The sequence below is a fragment of the Orbicella franksi genome, chromosome 6 (genome assembly GCF_964199315.1).
Source record: "Orbicella franksi chromosome 6, jaOrbFran1.1, whole genome shotgun sequence".
Lineage (NCBI taxonomy): Eukaryota > Metazoa > Cnidaria > Anthozoa > Scleractinia > Merulinidae > Orbicella > Orbicella franksi.
Window position 1 is genome coordinate 525,937 of NC_138150.1, and position 20,961 is coordinate 546,897.

Sequence of the window (20,961 nt, forward strand, 5' to 3'; positions counted from 1 at the left end):
CGACAGCACGCGCGTGTTCTTATATGCTAGCAAAGATAAATTGTAGATGTCCAAAATGTTATGCGTTTTGGCTAAATCGAGGAAATGAAATCATCATTAAAACAGAATTTTCAATAACGCATACGAGTGAGAAATTCTTGTTTTTTTTGTACAAAATAAACTAAGCTAGAAAAAATGTATCCAAAATTTTAGTGTTGTCAGGTGCAGGGATGGTCAAAAATTCTGTTAATATATTCTTTGTAAATCTGAAATTTCTCCATTTTGGTATTTATTTTAAATATTTCTTGTATCTATTTGTTACTGTGCTAAAAGATATCATGTCTGATTTCCACATTTAAATTATGAAAACTTACATATAATTGCTGACTTTCACAAGTCATTTACCCGAAAATATCAAAATATAATTCCTGGACAGGCTGTCAAGGGAGCATTCACAATCCATCCACATGTCCCAAGGTTTTATTATATATTTATTTAAAGTATACAAAACAAATTCAGTCTTGAAAGTGAAATCCATTTTATTTTATTCACTCTTTAGGTACTCTCGACCTTGAATTTGCCTCTTAGCAGAATGCAGGACCTGAAACAAATCACAAGCGCTTAGAAGATTATTACATTGCTTACAGATGTTAATATTATTACAAATGTATTTTTCGTTTTAACATATGAATGTAGTTACCACATTAGTCTCACTAAATAAGAGATTGCCCTCGAGTGGTCTGATAACTCTTATGTTTTCTATTTTTTATTACATATTCTTAACCAAACTGATATGTTTCCTGTTCACAACCTATTAATGTTTTGCATTAGTTTCGCAATTAGTAATGTTCAACACTCGACACTACATTATAAACTCTTGTACCTCTTCAGTCTTTGCGTTCATAAAAATTATTTTGCAAAATATTACTTTCTGGTACATTCAAGCTTCATGGGGAGGTGAAAAGAATCATCATCTACTAGGAACAGCTGCAGTGCGTATAGTTTTTAAAAAATGCCAAAAAAAAAAAAGAGTACAATGCCCCCTACAAACCTTAACTTACATGTTTGCATGGCCTTCAATGTCTGGTAAATGAGCACAAACAATCTCTCTACCCTTTGTGCCATTCCTTGGAATACTGATAGCATCCATTTACAGCGAATCACTGCACTACCCCTGGCCTGTCTGTTTCGCTGCCACCTCTGTGCTGTAGGTGGTTTTCAACAGGCTGCTGGCTCTCCAGTGATAAAACTGGGGTGCAAATTCGGTGAATCCACCAAAACAGAGACCTCCCAAATTTGTTTAATTTCGTCCGCGTACTTAGCGACGTCTTTTTTCCTCTCTTTTCCCTTTGTTTTTTCCCCCAAAATTTGGCAAAGTGCCTCGAGCAGTCGAGTATGCCCTTCCTTGTACTTAAGAGAGAAAAAGTGAAAACAATTGTCATAAAAATGAAGGAACGATGCATTACTCAAGCCTTACAACAACAGCGGTTCAGGTACACTTGTAACGCCTCAAATTCAAAGAGAGTTTACAAAATATCGGCGTTGTTTATAACCGTGTAATTTGGCATGATGGAACTTTAACAACACTAGAACCAGTAAAAAATATACACAGCTCAATGAAAAATACGTGAATACTAGAAAATAACTCGTACTCTTTACTAACCTTAATATTTGGCCACGAAATCGCGTCTAAATCGTCGCTTGACACCAAAAAAACTCGATGATTAGAAGACAGTCAACGTTCTCCCACTACCGAAATGGCCGCTTATTCTCCTTCTCAACGTTTGGTCGCAAAAAGTCCTGGATAATGCTGGCCAGACTCTATGCGAGACTGGAAACAACATATTTTCTTTGTCCTCATAAAAGGTCCGCCATTTTCCCTGCTAACAATAGCTTCACGACGTCATGACCGTCCTAATTTATCGGGATATTCCGGACTTTTAGGGGGTTGTTTCTGTTTCCCTCGTTTCCAATATCTGCGTAAAACTTAAGACGCTTTTTTCATTTGGTCTCCAAAAGCGACGGTTCATTTCGTGTGGAATTTACTAATTTTCAGTTATCCTTTGTTCAGCCAAGTTTGGCGGCTTTTGTTTTTTTCGATGCCGTGTGTAAATGCAGTTTTCTTACAGTTTTTCTTAAACTTTCAGAACCTCTCATGTTTACATATCATATAAATATAGTGAATCTTGTTCTACACGGGTCTTTTCTGAGGTAAAAATGTTTTTAAAACACGACGTATCGGAGTTCCAGCCAAATATGGCGGTCTTTGTTGTCTTCATCGTAAATTGATGAATAACATATTTTCCTAGTCGAAAGTGTGTGGAGCTTAAGAAAATATCCTAACAATATTAAGTTACATTTTTTTTTCGATTAACTATTACGTTATACGCAAATAGTATGGACCGTTCACGAGAATTAGGATTGTGTTTCATTTCGGCGGTTAATGACTTTGTATTGAGTAATTGCAAGTTGGATAATATAGCTTTTTGGAAGCTATTGAAAACAGAATACAAAATAAAATACTTAAATATTTAAAAAAGTTCTTTAACTCTTTGTCATGAAACCCTGTACTAATAGCGCAATGTATTAGATGATTAGAAATAAGCGGATATACTCGGCTTTGCTTAGTTCCGTTAGATTTTGTCTTTTTTAAAAGCAGAACAAAATCTACGTGCGAATAAATTTTTACTTTTTTTCGTTAACCCCAAGCAGAAAAGAACGTGCGTGCCATTTCTACAGGTTTCCTGTCACAACCGTTATCAGACCTCGACTATTACATTTCAATCAAAGGGCTTACTAGTGTTGAAGGTGAACCGAGACATAACGCTCGCGTCTTCTCTAAATCATACCATTAAGTAAGTTTCATTACTTAAGGTCATTCCTCACATTTGCATTGCGCATCCTTACCGCGCATAATTTATTGCGTCATTAGCGCGCGCTTGTGCACGCGCATATTGAAAACATGACAGATTTGCCTTGATATTGAGTTCTGTCAGTTGAAAAATGGCTCTAGCTCACCAACGAGCATGGGCACCCCAATTTTTTTTCCAGTCGTTGTAATCAACTAATCATAAGCTTTGCGTGAGAAAAGACTGATCTAATTTCTATTGCTGAAAATTGAATAAATAAGAAAAATAGCGGATACACTGTGGTCTTTTCTATTTTGCAGTCGGTAACTACGTCAAGAAATTTGGTTCAAATTTTTAATCAAGGATTTAGCTTTCTGTCTGAATCAAACTTAAACGTTTATTTGTGTCCGACTCAATCAGGTGCAATTGGTATGGAAGCTCCGGCTAATGGGCTCCTGACACAATGTATTGACTGTAGTGTAATGCGTGTTCTTATACGGGCTTACAAAGATGTTACAATTACTGGGAATGCGTTCTTATAATAAGCATTAAATAATGCCAAAATGGGGCATTTTCAATGCCTCACTGCTCCTTAATGAGCATGGGCGCCCCCCTTTTTTATTTCAAAATTGAAGTTATCACATGACAAATATTCAGTGGATAAAGTTTGAACAAAAATCTATTGTCACTTTTATTTCAGAGGAATTACCTTAAGGAACATTTCTTACAATTATGCGAGCGTTAGGCAGTGGATTGGGAGTAAGCTGACCGGCCGTTCGGAATTGACAACAACAAAAATTAATTGTCACTAAAAACCAAGTGATTTATTGAACGTAAATAATATATATGTATACATATTTCCAAAAATATTGTAATTCGAGAAATACATGGATTCTAAAATAGCCTAGACTATTTTATCCTACGCGCATAAATTAGAAAGACAACAAGCTTAAATCAAGAGTGTGATCGTTAAGAAAAAAAAAACTGGAATTTCAGTCGTCATTGATTAGTAATCGGGAGAGTTTATTTTTCCCAAACTGGTCATCATTTTAGACGAAATCGTACGTAACATTGTTTATGAATATCCCATTTTTTCTGAGCAGTAAGTGAGGAAGTCCTATTTTTTAAAAGCTCGATCTAATTCCACCTACGCGCTTGTTTGCCGTTGCCAGGAAATCTTGTCGTCGCAAAAATCATTTTTATGCCGGCAAACATTAGCCTGTTAGTGGGCAGCTTATGCGTTTCCTTTGGATGTGTAAACTTCTTTGTTACCGGAATCTAATCGAACTGCTCTCATTAATTGCTGTAACTTTTTGCGGTTGACCCTTTATTTTGTGGTTGTTTGTCTTAGCCGTGTTGTCGTCCGAATGTCATTTACTTGCATCACCCAATATCCCAAAAGGCTTTTAACTATAGTTATTATTGTTTGTCTTAGTCCATGTTATTCTAATTTGCGGTTTATTTTAGCGACTTATTCGGGAAACACTTTTCCGTTGTGTTTCCTGCTTCCCTGTGACGAGCCATGAATATCTGATTGCCCTATAACTTTCAAAGACCATTGCTTTCCGTGTACGTGTACGGATATACCAAGCTACAAAGTTGCAGAAGTAGTTTTTGTGTATTTATCAAAAAATATTTTTAAAGAATTTTGTGTATTTATTCGTTATGATAGGATAGTAAATGACAATTAATTTTTAACAATATGTTGTTAAACAAAAAGTTGAAAGGTTTGTTTTTGACAATCGTATCCTAGTCTTGGACCACCTCAGAGTCTTTTCTTGTGGTTTGGAGAGAGCAAAACCAACACCTTTTATGTAAAACCTCCCACAGTAGTCTAACGGTAGCTGCTGATGGAAGACACAATACAGCCACTGCATAAAGAGAAACAATGGATTGAAAACATAGAACTCGCTCGCTAATGAATAGCCCAAACAAAAAATTAGAATTCTACCCGGGCAGGACGGAAATTTTAACCTGCACTCAAACATTTGTAAAGAATAGCGCATCGATACCTGTAAACCACTTCTGGCGGTTTTAAATACCACAAAAAGATCAAAGTAACTTTTTCTCATTCTTTAATTTTTTTTTTTTCTCTTAACCTCGTATTAACAAGGTACCTGAGCAAAGGTTTTAGTAAGATATTCTACGTTGCTGCGAGGCAGTAAACTGCTGAAAAAAATGAACTGGTTAAATTTAGAAGCAACTACTTGTCAACGTACGTTCGAAATTAGCGTTTAATGCGAAATCGTATTTCCTTCTCCGAACATGGAACATATTATCAATACTGGACCAATTTTCTCGCTTAATTTTTGCGATTAGCGAGCATACTTTGAAGACACCTTTCGGTGTTCCTTCAATAATTCGGTAGCCACCTGTCCGTGTGATTTTGAACTTTCCACTTTAGAACCAACTGGTTGTTAGAGAGCAGTAAAACCGATTGCCGAAAACTGAGGAAGTAAGTGGGTGTACTGCTGTCAGGCGCTGATTTTTCTTTTCTTCTTTTTTGGACAAAAGGAAATGAATGAAACGTAAAGGAGAGGAAAACGCATTCTATTTTTGTAATTTATGTGGGAACTATTAAAAAGCAGACTCGAATGCGGGACTTTCCGATTAGATAACATCAATGTCTCCGTTTTTACAAAGTTGTTAGTCGCTTGAAATAACATCGTCGAACACTATGCCTGGTTTTTAAGACATTATTAAAATGCTTCATCTGGTACAAGTTTCTTTGCTGTGTCTTGAAATCTACGAAACCTGCACAAACTACAGGTGTTTTCCTAATCCAAAGAAAAGAACTTGGCTGTTTAAACAAGTCCAGTCAGTGGTCATTGAAGATTTATATTCCACTGGTTATGTCTATGTTTTTGTTCTTATCCTTAACACCATTCGATCAGTGAAAAACACAGGAGGTTTTTCCGTTGCATTTGTGCCGGACAGCTCCTTATTATAGTCCAAATAAATAAAACTCCTTTACAGTAGTGAACTGGTTAACCGGCCCTAGAACCCTCAAGTCAGTTAGACAGGTCGTTTTGTTCCAAAAGCTGGCTGACAGAGTTATTTTCAGCGGAACAATAGCTGTTTTTCAATATTCGGTCTTATTACGTCTATAACTGATGAAAACGAGAAAATAGATTTTCTCGTTTTCGTTCCACACGTCCAAATAACGAAACGAAAGCAATTTCTTTCCTCCTCATACCAAGACCAGTGCCTGCTTCACTCATCAGTAAGATTTCCCACCAAATAGAACTCTTATCATTACACCTGCTTAAAAGCCTGGTACGAACACTCTTACCAACCATCCCTTAGTCCATCAGGTGCTCCACACAAATTAAACAAATATTTACCACAACAGTATTATTGAGTCAGTATAGTTTTGACTAGAGCTGCAAAATTTATAATCATGACATAGTTTTTGCCGTTTTCTTCTCTGTTTTATTGTGCTATACTCAGTGCTTGATACAGTTTGATGTGCACTCGACCGCAAATCCAAGTAATTTGAGTGAATCACGTGCCTAAACTAGTGTCAGTGAAGGAATTTGCTACAAATCTCCAGTATTGTGGCACCTCTGCTCAAAACCCACGTAAAAACATGTAGCTTTCTGTTGCATTGAATTGTATGATATTCGTGACAAAATTTGGTTACTTTGCTGTTCGACCGGAAGCAAAACAGCGTGTTGTCCATTCGCGTGAGTCGACGAGAAGGCCGACTCAATATCCCGTGCAATTCTAATTTCCGCTCTCGAGAATGTTAGAAAAATAGTTTTTTGACTGACCATGTTCTTTTAGTAACAACGTTGAAATATTAAAGAATAATAATACACTTAGGAGATGTAAGGCAGTGATTATAGCGTGGAGGTTTGTTTTGATTTATGTGAAAAGGAATATTTATGTTTTCAGAACTGATACTAAACATTTTATCAAGTATTGTAGTTGGTTTTGAGTGTTTAAAAGGATTTCACGGCCGGTTACGCTCGGTTAATACCAGCAGCTAAAAACTCGAGCAGCTGCTGGATTTTACAACTGTTTTCCTTTCTTTTGAATATTTCTGTTTTTGTCTCCCTTTAAAACCAATTTAATTCACATTCTTAGCTCTTCTTTCGCGACAATTCGTGTTGCTAAATTGGGCTACAATATAGTTTTGATGGCGTTTTTTAATTGATATTTATCTCTAGGAATTGCACTGCAATATACACCTGGCTAACTGGCTCTTAAAGTTTTGAATGTAAATTAAAGTATCTCCGATGTCTAAAATTGACCCGAGCGAAAATATAACTTTAAACCCAGTAACATAATAATAACACTTGCAGTAACAGCCATTAAATATGGAAGCCGTGTTCACCGAAGTAGGTTTACAGAAGTTTGGATTTCAGGGAGTTTATGTTAGAGAATGGAGGCGTTTTCAACTGGTGTGATCACGTTTCAAACCGGTTTGAAAATCTTCGCCCTTCGGAAACTAAACGTCATCAGACCAAGCGAAAAAATAAGCACTAACTAAACTGAAGTATATTTTTGGAGTGTTATAGTGACGCAGTCGCTAAGAAGCAGCTGTCCGGATTTGAACTAGCGGGATAACATCATAGAACTGTGATTTATAGTCTTGGCCTGTAGCACCCCAACCATCTGCTTGTAACAATATAGGCAGCTGTTTCAATTTCCGATTAGCTTAAACTTTGGCAGGTGGCTGGACGAAATAATTTGCGAATGAATAAATCCACCAAAGTCACCGCTGTTAAAGTTGTGAGAAGGATTAGTACTTACAAAAATATAACCACCGTTGCACTTTTGTCAATGGCGCTTGTTTTGGAAAAACGAAGACTCGGGCTTTACATTTCCCGGTATATCGCTGTCTGCTATGATTTTTAAACTTTAAATGGCACTAAACAATACAAAACATCGAATAATGGATATTGAATGGTCATTTTATGTTGTCATAATTCTGACACCCTGCTTTTTTTTTTTTTTTTTTTTTGATTTTTTTGGATACTTGTTAACCAAGTTGGTGAAGTTTTCATGCAGTCGCTGTTTTCCTTGTGTGCTTGATATGAGCGGACGCATTCGGCGTAAATGTTATTTTGTCTTTTGGCAAACCGACACAATTTCGACAAGATGCTTATCTACACCTACGAAGCTTCAAGCACCGGCCAAAATACAGATTAAATTCCTTGTTAAATTCCACTGCTACTAGGCTACTTCACTTTGGTACCGTACAGGGAGTTATTGTCTTTAAAACGTCTTCCCGAATGAAGACTATTTTAAAGAATCGCTGATAGAAACAAAAGAAACTTCACGCAAATTGAACAATTTCTAAGGAAGCCAGATGTTCGCTCGTACAGGTGTGATTCACAATGGAACACTGGTTGCCTGTCAAAGCTTAGATTAAATCTTTATTGTTTCGTGTGATGTGCTTTGTGTTTAGAGCCGTACGAAAAACGTGGGCTTACCAAGGGGCTTGTTGAGGCGTACATCCCATAATTCCACGCTTTTGTCAGTTTAATCGCAGCTGGGCTTCAGCAAACAACGGCCTCGGCTAAAACAACACTGTATTTATGAATATCAATCTTACTGAGTTGAACTTTTCCGTTTGTTATGAAAGCAAGTCATTGCCACCTCTTGATAGCAATAGGCGAGTTTATTGCACCCGACACGTCCTTCACTTCGCTTCTCTGCTGCGCCTTGAAAAAACAAATACTCTGCACACTGTTCCCGCGCGCGCGGTAATTTATTCCAAAAGGAATATCCTCATTCGTTGAACGCGTGGGTCTCGATGCGTAGGAGGCAAGTTTAGTACCCAAGCCGTCGCATTGTTTGGTTTTGAATGAATGGACTTGAATTAGCGTGAAGTGTGAAACTTTTCGCATTTGGTCGCTGAGCGTAGTATTGGTCGTTTCGGAGTGTTCACTGCCCAGTGAACAGTGCCAGATTTGTATACTTCGTTACAGTGAACAGAAGCTTTTACGTATCAGTGCCAAGTTTATCTCGACCAAGGTAAGGGACTGATATTGTTCACTGTCTTGATGACTGGTGATTTTGATTGAAAATATAGTTTTTACTACACACACAATCACGCGAAGTCATCATTTATGACTCAACACTAATTCAAGTTTGTCTCCGTAGTGTGTTTAAGAACATGGCTCTGTCGGTGAGTAGTCTTCTTTTGGAGAGCTTCAGTAGCGACTTCGACCCTCTTCAGCCGTCACTTTTCAAGGATTTAAGCGATGATTCAGCAGACGTGAAAACCAAGACCAAAGAAGCAACGGATGATCTATGGAAGAATTTTTCATTTCCGCCGACGCCACCGATCTCACCGGCTTGTTCGCCCCCGTACGCCGCAACCGAAGAAGCAAGGGAACAGCCAGTTTGCCATGGCCTTGCTGACGAGGGACTCTCTCTAGATGAAGAATGCTCGCTGTACTTCCAAGCCGGTGACCTCAAGGATATATTGATCAAAGACTGTATGTGGAATGGAGCGGCGTTCGAGAAAAACGTGGACAGGAAACAGCGAATGCATTCGAAAATGGAACGCGTGCGTCTTCTGTGCCAGACGCCGCCTCTGAGTGAGTCAGCCGCGAGGATTTTGAGCGTGGATCCGTCAGAGATCTTTCCGTTTCCTCTTAGTGCTAGCCCGGGCAGTGATCTGCGTGAAAGCATCGAGGAACAATCGGATTCCGGTAGGTATAACAACTTATTAGATAAATAATAAATGCTGAATCGCTGTGGCTGACTGAATCTTGTTCACCGTGTTCTGCGATCTATGACCGAATCTGACACTGATCCGCTGTTCCTATTCATTGCTTCGATTTTGTTGTGTGTGCCCTCCGTTCCAGGGTCGCGACTGTTTCAAAAATATTCTTGGTAAATCTTTTCTCTGACTCAAGAAAAGAGTTAAATTATTTTCTAACATTCTTGTTTGTTTTTGCAAACTTTATAGAAGAAGAGGAAGTCGAAGTTGATGTTGTTACTATAGAAAACTCAAGCAAACGAGACCAGGAGGAAATCCAAGAAATAATCGAGCCCGAAAGTGAGAAAATTTGTGCAACAATCGACGAACCGAAGACGAGTCAAGCCTGTTCGGAAATATTGGGCTTAGAAGACCAGCAAGACGCTGACGATGACGACGAAAAAACCAACTTCGTGGGCAAGATAAGAACACGTCGACACAGGAAAGTGTTATGCAGTGACGGATTAAATTACCGCGATGGAAGGAAACTTGTTAAGAACATGAGCAGCTCCGGTGAAAGCGACGAGTCCGAAAACGATAGTGAATTCACACGCGCGACTCATAATGTCTTGGAGCGAAAGAGAAGGAACGATTTGAAAATGAAGTTTCAAAAATTGCGGGACTGTGTACCGGAATTGAAGGACAACGATCGAGCACCGAAAGTGTCGATTTTGCGAAAGTCATGGGAGTATATAAGTCAAATCAAACAAGAGGAAATAAAACTCCTGGCAGAGCTGGAAAAACAAAAGAAAATTAACGCAGTGTTGTTAAGAAAGCTTCTGGCTATGAATCAAACGAACTAGACACTTTTTACAATAGGACGCATTACTTCTATGCCGTTTTATCCACTCCCTACAGGGTAGTTTTTTAAGTGCCTTACTGAGGGAACGAGTTTTTTTGAAAATGTTCATTTGATTTTCTTATTATTTACACCGGCCCGGCGCTTTGGTCTTCGAAGCGTAAATTATAATGAATTAACAATTTTGCTGTGCAATGTAATAGTAACGCGAGATTTTTTCAGACGAATTGAGAACACACTTACGCGTAGCTGAAATGGCATAGCTAAGTTGAATAGACACACAGTTAGAGTTAATCTTGAAGATACTGATTGTAAATAACGTTATAATTGTGCTGTTGCAATGCGAACCGAATTTAAACCGGCTTTGTACACGCTTGACAAAAGCATTAGAATTTCATGTAGAGCGACAGCGCAGTAGAAAGCACTATTTGTGGTAGAAAAGCCACTAAAATCACGAATAAAAATCAACGTTTCTGCTTCAAACTGTTTATTGGATGGTGAGCTAAATACTTCAGTAAAACGTTGGTGTTTTTGTCGAGGAAACGTAAGAGTAGCAGGGTCTTTTGTTCCGGCCACTCTTCCATTCAAAAGCGATGACACTCCTCGAATGAATGAGCTGCACATTTGCATTCGCATGTTGACCCAAGCTAGCCATAGACTAAACTGCATAAATTACAAACCCATTAGCCTATTACCTGTCTTGTGTTGCATTGAATTAAAACTGTTGGGAAATACAAACTAATCGCTTCCAACGACTCGATAAACCGCAGCGTCTGTTTATATCATAACATAAATTAGTTCGCAAGATGACTTCATGCCATAGTTCTGAAACATTTATAAAGAGAGAGAAAAGATAAACTTCCCTTCAATGAGAGACTGTATGTTTTTACATGTTAGACGTCGCTTAGTTTACATTTACGCTTGACCTTAACAAAGATGCGATGAAGAATTTTGCAAGTTGATTGTTTGGCAAAGTATTGGCGAAAGAAAACATTAAAAAGTTGTCTCTTGCGAGAAAGCCACCGTTTCATTTAGCTCGCGCGCTCTCTACTACCTGAAAAAAGACAAACTTATATTATAAATTTATAGTTAAAATTCAAATTTCAACAATGACTGTCTACTTTTTTTTATATATAAAACTAAATGCTTTCTCCAGATGTCAAAAAACCGGCGTTGTGCGTAAATATTAATACGTCCATCTCGTTTGACATTGAAAAATTTCTTTTCCATTATAAGCTAGCAACGCTTCAAAAATGAATTAAACAGGCTATTAAGGTTTTTTCAGCAGAGTTTCACACATTTCAGAACAATTTGAATTCAATCGCGAAAATTGGGCAATATCTTAATGAATTGTACAAGTTAAACAGGAATCAAAACTTAAAAATTGTTCTTTCACGTTCTTTTCTGTATCCGTTTCTTGCTAATCATTGCAAGAGATCAGACTTAGCGTCCGATCAAGCGAGCTGTGTGTATTAATTATGCTCAGATGAATAATTGCAGTTTTAACGTTTGTAACACAAAATCGCCCAATAACAAAGTTAATTTCTAATCGGCAGGGCAGGCGCTACATCGAATTTGAGGTTGGTCACCAGACAAGCGCGAGCCAATTTATGGGCGAACCATTTCATCTTCGCTGATTTCCGGCCATATTGGAAGAGTGTTTACTCTGCCAGTAAGTAAAGAGCTTCCAAGGATTGTGATGCAAATGTATTTGAAAATGTTTGAATCTAAGCAGGTGTTCGGTTGAATGGTGCAAAAATAGATCTTTTGTTTACTGCAGCTGCCCTTGGCTGAATTTCACCGCTTATTACACAAATTACTGCTTATGCTTGAAAGATTATCTAGCTTTATTAGTTTAGTTTCCATTGCGGCTTTGTAGCCAGCGAGTTTTTTAGGTAGAGCCTTAGGTATTTGTAATAACGTCCATTTGAACGATTTTAATTTCATTTGTCTAGCTCGCGATAAATACCGCTTGCGTAAAATACAAGATACATTGATATACGGCGCAATAGATTCCGCAAAAACCTGCCGCACTCAAAAATATGTACAAACAAAGAAGTCGTTTTTTCTTCCTTTTCCCGAGGTCTTGAAATGTATCGATTGTTGAGAAGGGCTAACTTATATTATATTAATTTATTATTATTATTTTTTTAATTTTCGTTCAATTTATTTTATATACTTTCCTTTTTATCGAGACGCTGGAAAATTATGCGGAGAAGCGATTGTCTGTTCATACCACAGATGTTTTGATTAATAAAGAAATCTATACATATGAAAATTATTCAACACTTAAGCAGAACAACTGTCTCAAATCCACAGGTTGCTTTTATGGCATGACCGTACACTCCAACCTAAATTCCTTTAGTTTAACTCGCTCATTTCTTCCCCTGAGAGAGAAAACCTTCTTAAAGCGACAAACATTGCCATTTTTTTGATTTTAAGATTTTTACTTTGAAATATCCAACTTCAATGGTCTTGAAGTTTAATACGCTCTAGCAATTTCGTTAACTTTTAAAATTACATAACTGCGGCTCGTGCAGTTTTAAAAGTTCAATTTATTTTCGTCGAGGATTTCATCGAAACGTTTAATTACAACTACTCAGCTCTGTTGAACTTACATTAGAAGAGCATGACACCATCCTGTATATTGCATGAGATAAGACTGATTTGATTCATTTATTGAAGGAAAATAATAAAATATAAATGCACTAAAGCTAGCGATCCTGTATTTCCGAAATGCGAATATTAGCATTGCGCTAAGCTCTCGAGTAAAGCTTAGAGAAGATTGTTATGCTCCAGTTAGCAAGGACCAGCTGCTTCTAAAGAACGACTTTAATGCCCTATTCAAGCTGTCACTACGTCGTGTAGATAATTTGCTTCCCGCGAATAAACATTTGTTCTTCACTATAGCCTTTCGCAATAAAGAGCGCGCGCGCAATTTGCATTTGAATGGTTTTCATTTAGCTTGATTGACGGCGTCCTCCCCGCGCGTGCCAGCCGTGCGACAACAACTGCAAACAAAGGGTTTTCCAAATCGGCATCAATGCTTCGTCCCCGGAGGCCAAATCAGACGTAGTTATTATTCTCGGAGCTGGCGAATGCGATTGTTGCGGTTAATGTTGGGACCACTGCGTTGTAAATGCTCTTTTCTCTCAGAGTCATTTCGCCCACAAAAGACTTCGGCTTGACCTTTGAAGCGAGATTGTTGTTTGTTGTCCTAATGCTAATGTCTAAAGCTAGATTGTTTTTGGTCGCAGTGTTTGCGCAGGAATCCAAGCGTCTATTTGTTCAAAAGTTAAAACGGCGTTTCTTTTTCAAACCCCATAACTCCATCCCTTCATTCCTAGTCCCAACCTGCTCTTTTGGCGGGAAATTTAGTGCGCAATTTGTGGTAGATTTCAGCGCGTGCCGCGGACTCGACACCATAATCATTAGTGGACTAATTAGTAAGACACGCGCCGATACATCACTGACACACGAACAGCACTTAACACCCCCCGAAAAATTACCAAATCTTCAAAATTAATGGAGGTACTGCAAATATTATGTCAACTAAGCGATGACAGTACCGGAAATCTCTGATTGTTAAAGGGGTCGATTTTATCACTCGAGTAAACAGCGTAAAGGGTTAAAGTCCATCGGCACGCACAGGACATAAGGGCGTTTACCCCTACATAAAATTCTGCTTTGGAAAACAACATCAGTTTTAGACCTTAGTCAACCCAGCTGAGATTGCAGTTGTTTGAGTTTGGGCGAACTTCACGCTCGTTGCTTCAATCATTTTAGCTGCTCTCTTTGAAAATTGGGTGTGTCGGGATGTATTTTTGTCAGTTTCAATTGTTTTCGTAACCTCTTGTGTTAATCCTATTCATATGCAAGCAGGCTATGAGCTGTTAACCTCTGCAGCCGGTCTGTAGATAAGTGGAGACGTGATTAGCACTGCGATAAATCTCGAGAGCTCGTTTATAAGACGTGTGCGTCGTTCATTAGACATTATATTTGGAGCTATTAAGCGTCGCAAGCAAGATTTCACAGATATCCACCTTGAGGTTAACTTCAGAGACCAGACCAGCGACATGTTTGCAGCTACTAGTACTTTGTGAGTATCGGTATTCTGGTAATTTTCATAATCATGTAACAGCTTCAGTATGTTCTTTGTCCCGATTGTATCTGCGTTCAAAATTCCCGACGCCACACGAGTCGGTCCTGTTGTATTTTAGAAATTTCACACAAAGTTTCGACATATCAAAACAATTCGGCCAGAATTTGTTTGTGAGAGTGAAATTCGTACATCCCGAAAGCGGAATAACTGGTTAGATTCTGTCTAAATTACCTTTCTGAGGTCGGTGCCAAACGCGCGCAACTTGATTGTAAAATGGTGAGAAATCCAGCGTGTATCCTTGTAAAAGAAAAAGAGGTACCGTAGCCTTTTTTTTTCAGGGATCCAAAAAGTCATCAAAATATCTTAATATCATTTTAAATTACTGGTTTTGTTGGATCATGGGTAATTATCTCGATTTTAAACATCTGTTGGAAGTGTGAAAACTACCTGCAGTTTTCTTTTTTCTTTTTTCTTTAATTTTGATTTGCATTTGTCATAACGTTACACGTACTGCGAAAGATATTGGACATTCCAATGTCCTGATTCCCTTGGTAGCAGACTTCAATATTCGGTTGCTCCAAGATATGCAAGCTCTGCGTCTCATTGATCGCGCCTTTCAAAAGTGCAGTGTTCTCTAAAATATAATTTGGAAAAGATGCTGGTTATTTTTTGGTGCCATATATAATTGTTTCTTCGTCTAACAAAGGACAAAGCAGGTCCACCGACATTGATACGGGTCGTTCGCTTGTGAAAAACTCTAAGAAAACATGAATATTCAATTTTACGTAAATCATTCGAGTCCTTTATTTCAGTGAGGGTGACTCAAAAACCTGTAACCTACAAGTTTTGTTTGTCAAACCTCGCAGAAGAATTCACAGCTCACTGCACAAGTGAAAACCAAACCAATATTCGTTTCTAACCGATTTGCGACTCACACGCGTGTAGTCCACGCTTGGCACTCCAGTAATACGTGGGCCGGATTTTGATGACTTTATGCAAATTTGCCTTTTGTGATGTGATCAGTCCATTCATTGATTCAGTCATTCATTTGAAGCTTAACGTGAAAAGCGGCTGGTCTGTTTGAAAGCAGATTTTTTTCCCTTCACAAATCTCACCCGCGCTTGTCCAATCGCTTGGTACGTTGTGTTTAAGTAAACAGGCAAGCGTGCAGATTTCAAATCGAGAAAGAAAATGTGTACTTTGAATGGTGGTCAAGCGCATCCTAATAACTTGTACGTTTCTTCCAATAACAGACTTTGTTACGATATGTTTTTTGACGAGAGACTACGAGGCGCTCAACCCATGGACTCCTCTGCTCCCCAAGATGTGATCGTGGAAAGTATGTCAGAAGATGTTTATAACCCTAGCGACGATTTCTGGAAGAAATTTGCCTTACCGACGCCGCCTTATAGCCCCGAAAACTACCTACCCCAGACTGGCTGTATACGGAACTTCATCGGAACGAGGAGAAACGGCCTTCAAGTTGTTCCAGAACCGGAAGATCTGTCTTCGGACTTACCTCTGGTTCTGTCCGATGCTGAAATGGAACGGCTGACATGTAGCACGATAGATGACGAGTATATCTGGCCGGCGGGTGAGACCGACTTTGATCGAGTTGAATCGCAGAGGTTTCAAGGCAATCGCGTTGTGCTGTCGGCAGCGTGCGTGAATGAAGCCAGTGCTGAAATGGCGGCAGAACATCAAGTGATGAGAGATCTGCCTCCCTTTGTCGCTACGGTTGCAAACCAAGACCCCGCGCTTGGCCCACAACCAGTTGATAGGTGGCACCCACAGTTTTCAGGTGAATATCGCGCTTATTTCATTTAGATATCAAACACTACTGACTTTGCGTGGACTGAATCAAAGTACGTCTGGTAATTTTTCGACTGCGCAATTTCACTTTCGAATTGTATGACTACCACCTCCCCACGAGAGTAGTTTCATTGACTTTAGGAGCCCTTTAAACTTAGTTTGGTTTAGTTTCACAATCGGGAATAATAGGATCATTTAGTTTGCTTTTGTCGCATGTGAAACAAGAAATTTGTTTTTGAGTAGAGGAGCGCGACACATTTTCTCTTTGGATCTTAATAATGTAACTAGAGAAGGGGCTGCTTGTACATCACGGTAAACAAGCTGCGCTATGAACAAGTGACTTAATTTTGATGGCTGAGTCTCGTTATTAATTGAGTGTTTAAAATGCACGCTTTGTGGTTTTAAAGACGAAAGTTTTATTACTCCTTGGCTTTGTTTATAAGTTGTTTCAGATTTTCACTTCACACTTTGGCGCGTTTTTTAGTAAACTTTGAGCAAGTGATCAGAGTCCATCGCGACGTGTGGGACATATTCAAGTGATTTGGCGTTAGAAAATAACTTTACAAAAGCTTGAATCGAGATTAGTGTTTTCGAACATCTGATATTTTCTTTTTGTCAAATAGAACACACAATCTGTCCTATGACAAGCCAGCTTTTTGACTGGCCCGGTGCTAATTAAATCTATTTTTTTATTTCGAAAACAGAAACGCTTTGAACAATGGTTTCAAGCAGTTGAAAAGACTCGTTTTTGATTCACGATAAAATAAAAGTCTGTCATTCCACTATTAATTAGTCAAAGAGTATCGAAAAGCCCTATTTGCCAAATCTAGAGGCAAATTAGCGCTCATAACTAAGCTCGCGACATTTTAATATAAACTCAGTTACTCTCAATTTCATTTGTAAACTTTGCTCTGTCGCGCGAAGTATTTTGATTAATTTTGCGCAATTTTGTTTATCTCTGCAGTGGAAAATCCAGCGCTAAGGCTAGCTCAGCCAGCAGCGAGCGAGGAATTTATCCATCAACGGTTTGACTGCGCAGTGTCCAAAAAACCGCGCAAGTCGAGGAGATCAAGTCGGCAAGACTCTCCTCCTATGGAAGGCGACGATTCTGAAGACAACGAGACAAGTCGGGCGACTCATAATGTTCTCGAGAGGCAAAGGAGAGAAGATCTTAAATGTCGCTTCCAGTTTCTGAGAGACAGTATCCCCGAGCTCGAAGATAATGATCGAGCGTCCAAAGTTTTAATTCTTAAAAAAGCGCGGGAATACGTGCATCAGTTATTTTTAGAGGAGGAACGTTTACTTGCCGACAAAGAGTTAGAACGCCAAAGGCGACTTATACTTCTCGAGCGTCTTACATGCTTGCGGCAAGGTTATGGTGTGATGTGAAATGATCGTTTTGCAGACTTCTAGCTATAATGTTTTTTGACCAGTAATTATTTTAAAAGTAAGTAGCATCACATCGCCTCGATATGAAATAATTTTTTTTACATTATATATATTATTGTCATTTCGAAAAACGTGATTGAGGATCATATCAATTACCCAGATTAATACGCAGTTTATTGCTATAAAATAAACTCGATTGTTAGATATAATTTAGCGAGTTGCTAGTGACAAGTTAAATAATTGAGTGACTGGAGTTTGGTTTTAAAATGTCTTCCGACATCCAGTGTTTGCCTAGACAAATCCAAATCAAAGATTTCTCTCAATCAAATAAAACTTACAACTTTCCATCTAGGTCACTTTTAAAATTATCCTTACGTTCACGTTTCGTGTAAGTTATTTTTTACTTTTCTAACTCCGCGTATTACTAAAAGTAATTTTTCTTTCTATTTTGCATTTTTGCCAGTTAAATGGAAAAGATATTTGAAGAAATGCACCTTTCTAATACTTCTAACGCATGGCGTTACTTTTACTTTCATACAAAATTGAACACGAATGAAAAAAATATAGGGAGAATATAAACATCCATTCGTTTTGCAGGTACTAAGTAAAATGGGATAGAAAAAGGCACTAGTCATCAATGACGCATTTCTCATGTACATTTCAGTTGAAATGAAATCTACTTATCCTCGTGCGAAAGTTATCCGCATTTTCTTCCAGTAAAAAAAAAAGACATGTAAATTCAGTTTTGAGAAGTTCTGAAAGAGTTTCTCGTTATTTGTACAAAAAAATCCAAACAAACTGCTGACGTTAATACGAACAATCCACTGAGATATTTTTGTCCGAGTTAGTGAGAGGTTTTTTTAACTCACTGAAGTATAACTCGGTTAAATAACCTCTATTTGTGTGTAATCTGTATATGAAACAATTTTGTAATGAAACCTTAACGCCTTGAAAATAAACAGGCTTGAAAATGAGTAAACGTGTTGAGATGAATCTTGCCAAATAGTGACTAACTCTGTAAGACGATACAACAGCTTTGAACTAAAGGGGAACAAGTTCAACTAAAAACAATTTTAGAAACTGGTGAAATTTTGAAGCGAATTATCTCGTTCGTAGCAACTGGAGCAGCTAAACAATGTAATTAGGATGTGAATTGATTTAGTAGGATCCAACATGGATCTTTGTCATTTAGCATTCTAGTTTGGCTGAGCGCCGCGTAAACTCTCTGTCCCTCGCGTAATTTAGGCGCGCAACGAGCGAAATAACGAAGTCAGAGGTTGTTACAATGAGCCCAACTTTGAAAAATTCGAAATCAGATATGTCTGATTTTCTTTTGTTATTGTGAGAAATCAATATCAGAAGCGGGCTATCCATGAAGACAATTTCCAGATAAATCTCCCATATCAGGTTAACTGACGCTCAAACTACCAAGCGGAGCGATTTTATCTTTGTATATCTACTGTGTAGAAACGTAGTGGTGCAATGGTTTTCAAATCTTCATTTCATTCATTTGGCGGAACAGTAAATGTTTAGAAGCCATAGCACAGCTGTCATTTTTGATATTTTCCCAACAGTCTGTGGTAAAGCTGTTTTTTAATGTGCCGTTCTGTACTTTGAAAGTGTCAACGCCCCAGCTTCGATTGCTTGCCCAATCTAAAAACGTTAAGCCCAGTTATGCTCGTGAAAAGCAAAAGTTTTCGAGTTTATAAACTTTTTAATTAACCAAGAGAAGTAATTGCGCGAGGGTTAGAGCCGCGCGCAATGAGCTTAGTGGTTGTAAGATCACAACAAGAAGATGAGATGGAAGCAATTTAAGTCAGTGCCTCAGGAGCAGCATAGTTTGTTTTCATTCTCCATCTTAAGGCGGCGAGGTAAAGAAGGTTTTAAATTAAATATAGTCTTCAGAAATTGTTGGGGTGCAAATCAAAGGTTTTGCACAAAACAGTTAATACTTTCACCGCAATAACTGGGATTACAGTCAAGTAATGTCTGTTTTGTAACATAACCGCGCCCAAGTTTTTTGCTTATATTTGATCGTAAGTTTAATCTGGTAAACTAACTCAAACCGGCGTCGTTGCTTTAATTCAAATGCCATAATCAATTGCCCGCCGCAAGCTTTTATTCTTGACTTTTGTGAAGTGCAATCAAAACAAAGTTAAAACTCAGCTGACACAAACGAATGAAATGGACGATGCCATGCCCGTGAATCGCGTCGCACTGTATGGCAGGAAAATCGTTATACCGCAAACGAAAATATCTGTCCTCTTCAAAAGTTTTTTTTTCCATTAAGACTGGTATCTTTGTGATAAATTGCGCGCGCTACAAACGGTCTGTTGCTATTAGTTTCGACCCAAACAGTTTTTTTTTTATTTTGTTTAGAAGCGCCAGGCGGGCAAAGCCAATGAAAATCTTCTGTCTTCAAACGGATGAATGCTTTTTCTGTCTTATTTACGGTTAGCTGTGGAAAACTCCAAATCTATAGCCGAAGATTATTATAGCTAGGCGCCACGAAAATGTAAAAACTTTACAGCAGTTTTGGATCCTAAGAGAATATAATGCTGTGTTCATGTGTATCCTTTGATTGACTTTGTGATGTGTTATTCTCTCGATGACAATCCTCTTTCTTTGCACACGTGTTCTCTTTGCTAATTATGACTAAGCAGGAACATAATTATGCGGCGAGACGGTGGGGTGTTTCAGATTAAATATATTTTCACCGGCAGTTTTTACAATTAAATTTACCACGATGTTATGTAAAGATATTTACGCTGAGTGCAACAAATGACCGCGTTACCATGTGAAAATACTTAATTTAATGGACCTCATTCATGATGTTAAGAAAATCAACTTTATCAACATGCTTATTAAGACTTATCAGATCTTATACGTTGTCGGTATCAGCCCTTGCGTGTTTTGGCAGAATTTGTTTATCGCGCTTTCGTGTTTTCGGGGTTTTAGTCTTCAATTTCCCGCTTAATTTATCAGGACGAATTGCGTGAGTCAGTCAGATTAATGAAATTGACGAACTCAGTTAAAACGCAGGGCTTTTAGCAAAGTAATCAAAATGTGTGACTAGTAGCAACGGTCTGATTTTAGTTGGCACGCAATATGTTATATGCCTTTGTTAAACAAATCTTGTGTTTCGTCTTTTGTATTTCAGCTGTAATTACCTGTCACGTACAAATGCTTTTAGTGACCGACATTTCTTTGGCTTTACCAAGCAATCAAAAAACCACAAAGGGACTCTGCAAGAGGAAATAAAAACAGCAAAGTCGCTTTTCTTACACATCGTCGATCTCTAAAGCAAAACTGT

At 38.3% G+C, this 20,961-nt stretch overlaps 2 protein-coding genes across 4 annotated transcripts; both read left to right on the forward strand.

Annotated features, from left to right (window-relative positions):
* The first annotated feature begins 5,731 nt into the window (after nucleotides 1-5,731).
* Nucleotides 5,732-11,533, forward strand: LOC145490225 (myc proto-oncogene protein-like). Its single transcript, XM_081469348.1, has 3 exons — nucleotides 5,732-8,813; nucleotides 8,943-9,496; nucleotides 9,757-11,533. Exons 2-3 carry the CDS (start codon nucleotides 8,956-8,958, stop codon nucleotides 10,347-10,349), a joined length of 1,134 nt encoding a protein of 377 aa, XP_081325474.1. The 5' UTR covers nucleotides 5,732-8,813; nucleotides 8,943-8,955; the 3' UTR covers nucleotides 10,350-11,533.
* Nucleotides 11,534-12,916: 1,383 nt separating this feature from the next.
* LOC145490747 (uncharacterized) lies at nucleotides 12,917-19,749 on the forward strand. Of its 3 annotated transcripts, none has more exons than XM_081469839.1 (3): nucleotides 12,917-14,444; nucleotides 15,701-16,248; nucleotides 17,224-19,749. In XM_081469839.1, the coding sequence occupies exons 1-3, from the start codon at nucleotides 14,422-14,424 to the stop codon at nucleotides 17,646-17,648; spliced, it is 996 nt and encodes a 331-aa protein (XP_081325965.1). In that variant the 5' UTR covers nucleotides 12,917-14,421; the 3' UTR covers nucleotides 17,649-19,749. The 3 variants fall into 3 exon arrangements, with proteins under 3 accessions (XP_081325965.1, XP_081325966.1, XP_081325964.1); XM_081469840.1 differs by lacking the exon at nucleotides 12,917-14,444 and adding an exon at nucleotides 14,896-15,583; XM_081469838.1 differs by lacking the exon at nucleotides 12,917-14,444 and having other exon boundaries at nucleotides 14,896-16,248.
* Nucleotides 19,750-20,961: the final 1,212 nt, after the last annotated feature.

Excerpts from the sequence above, each read along its gene's own strand:
- LOC145490747 (XM_081469838.1), top strand. The coding sequence starts at position 15,639 with ATGTGTACTTTGAATGGTGGTCAAGCGCATCCTAATAACTTGTACGTT. Across the intron at positions 16,249-17,223 it reads GTGGCACCCACAGTTTTCAG|TGGAAAATCCAGCGCTAAGG; the intron begins GTGAATATCGCG and ends TTATCTCTGCAG.
- LOC145490225 (XM_081469348.1), top strand. The coding sequence starts at position 8,956 with ATGGCTCTGTCGGTGAGTAGTCTTCTTTTGGAGAGCTTCAGTAGCGAC. Across the intron at positions 9,497-9,756 it reads CGAGGAACAATCGGATTCCG|AAGAAGAGGAAGTCGAAGTT; the intron begins GTAGGTATAACA and ends CAAACTTTATAG.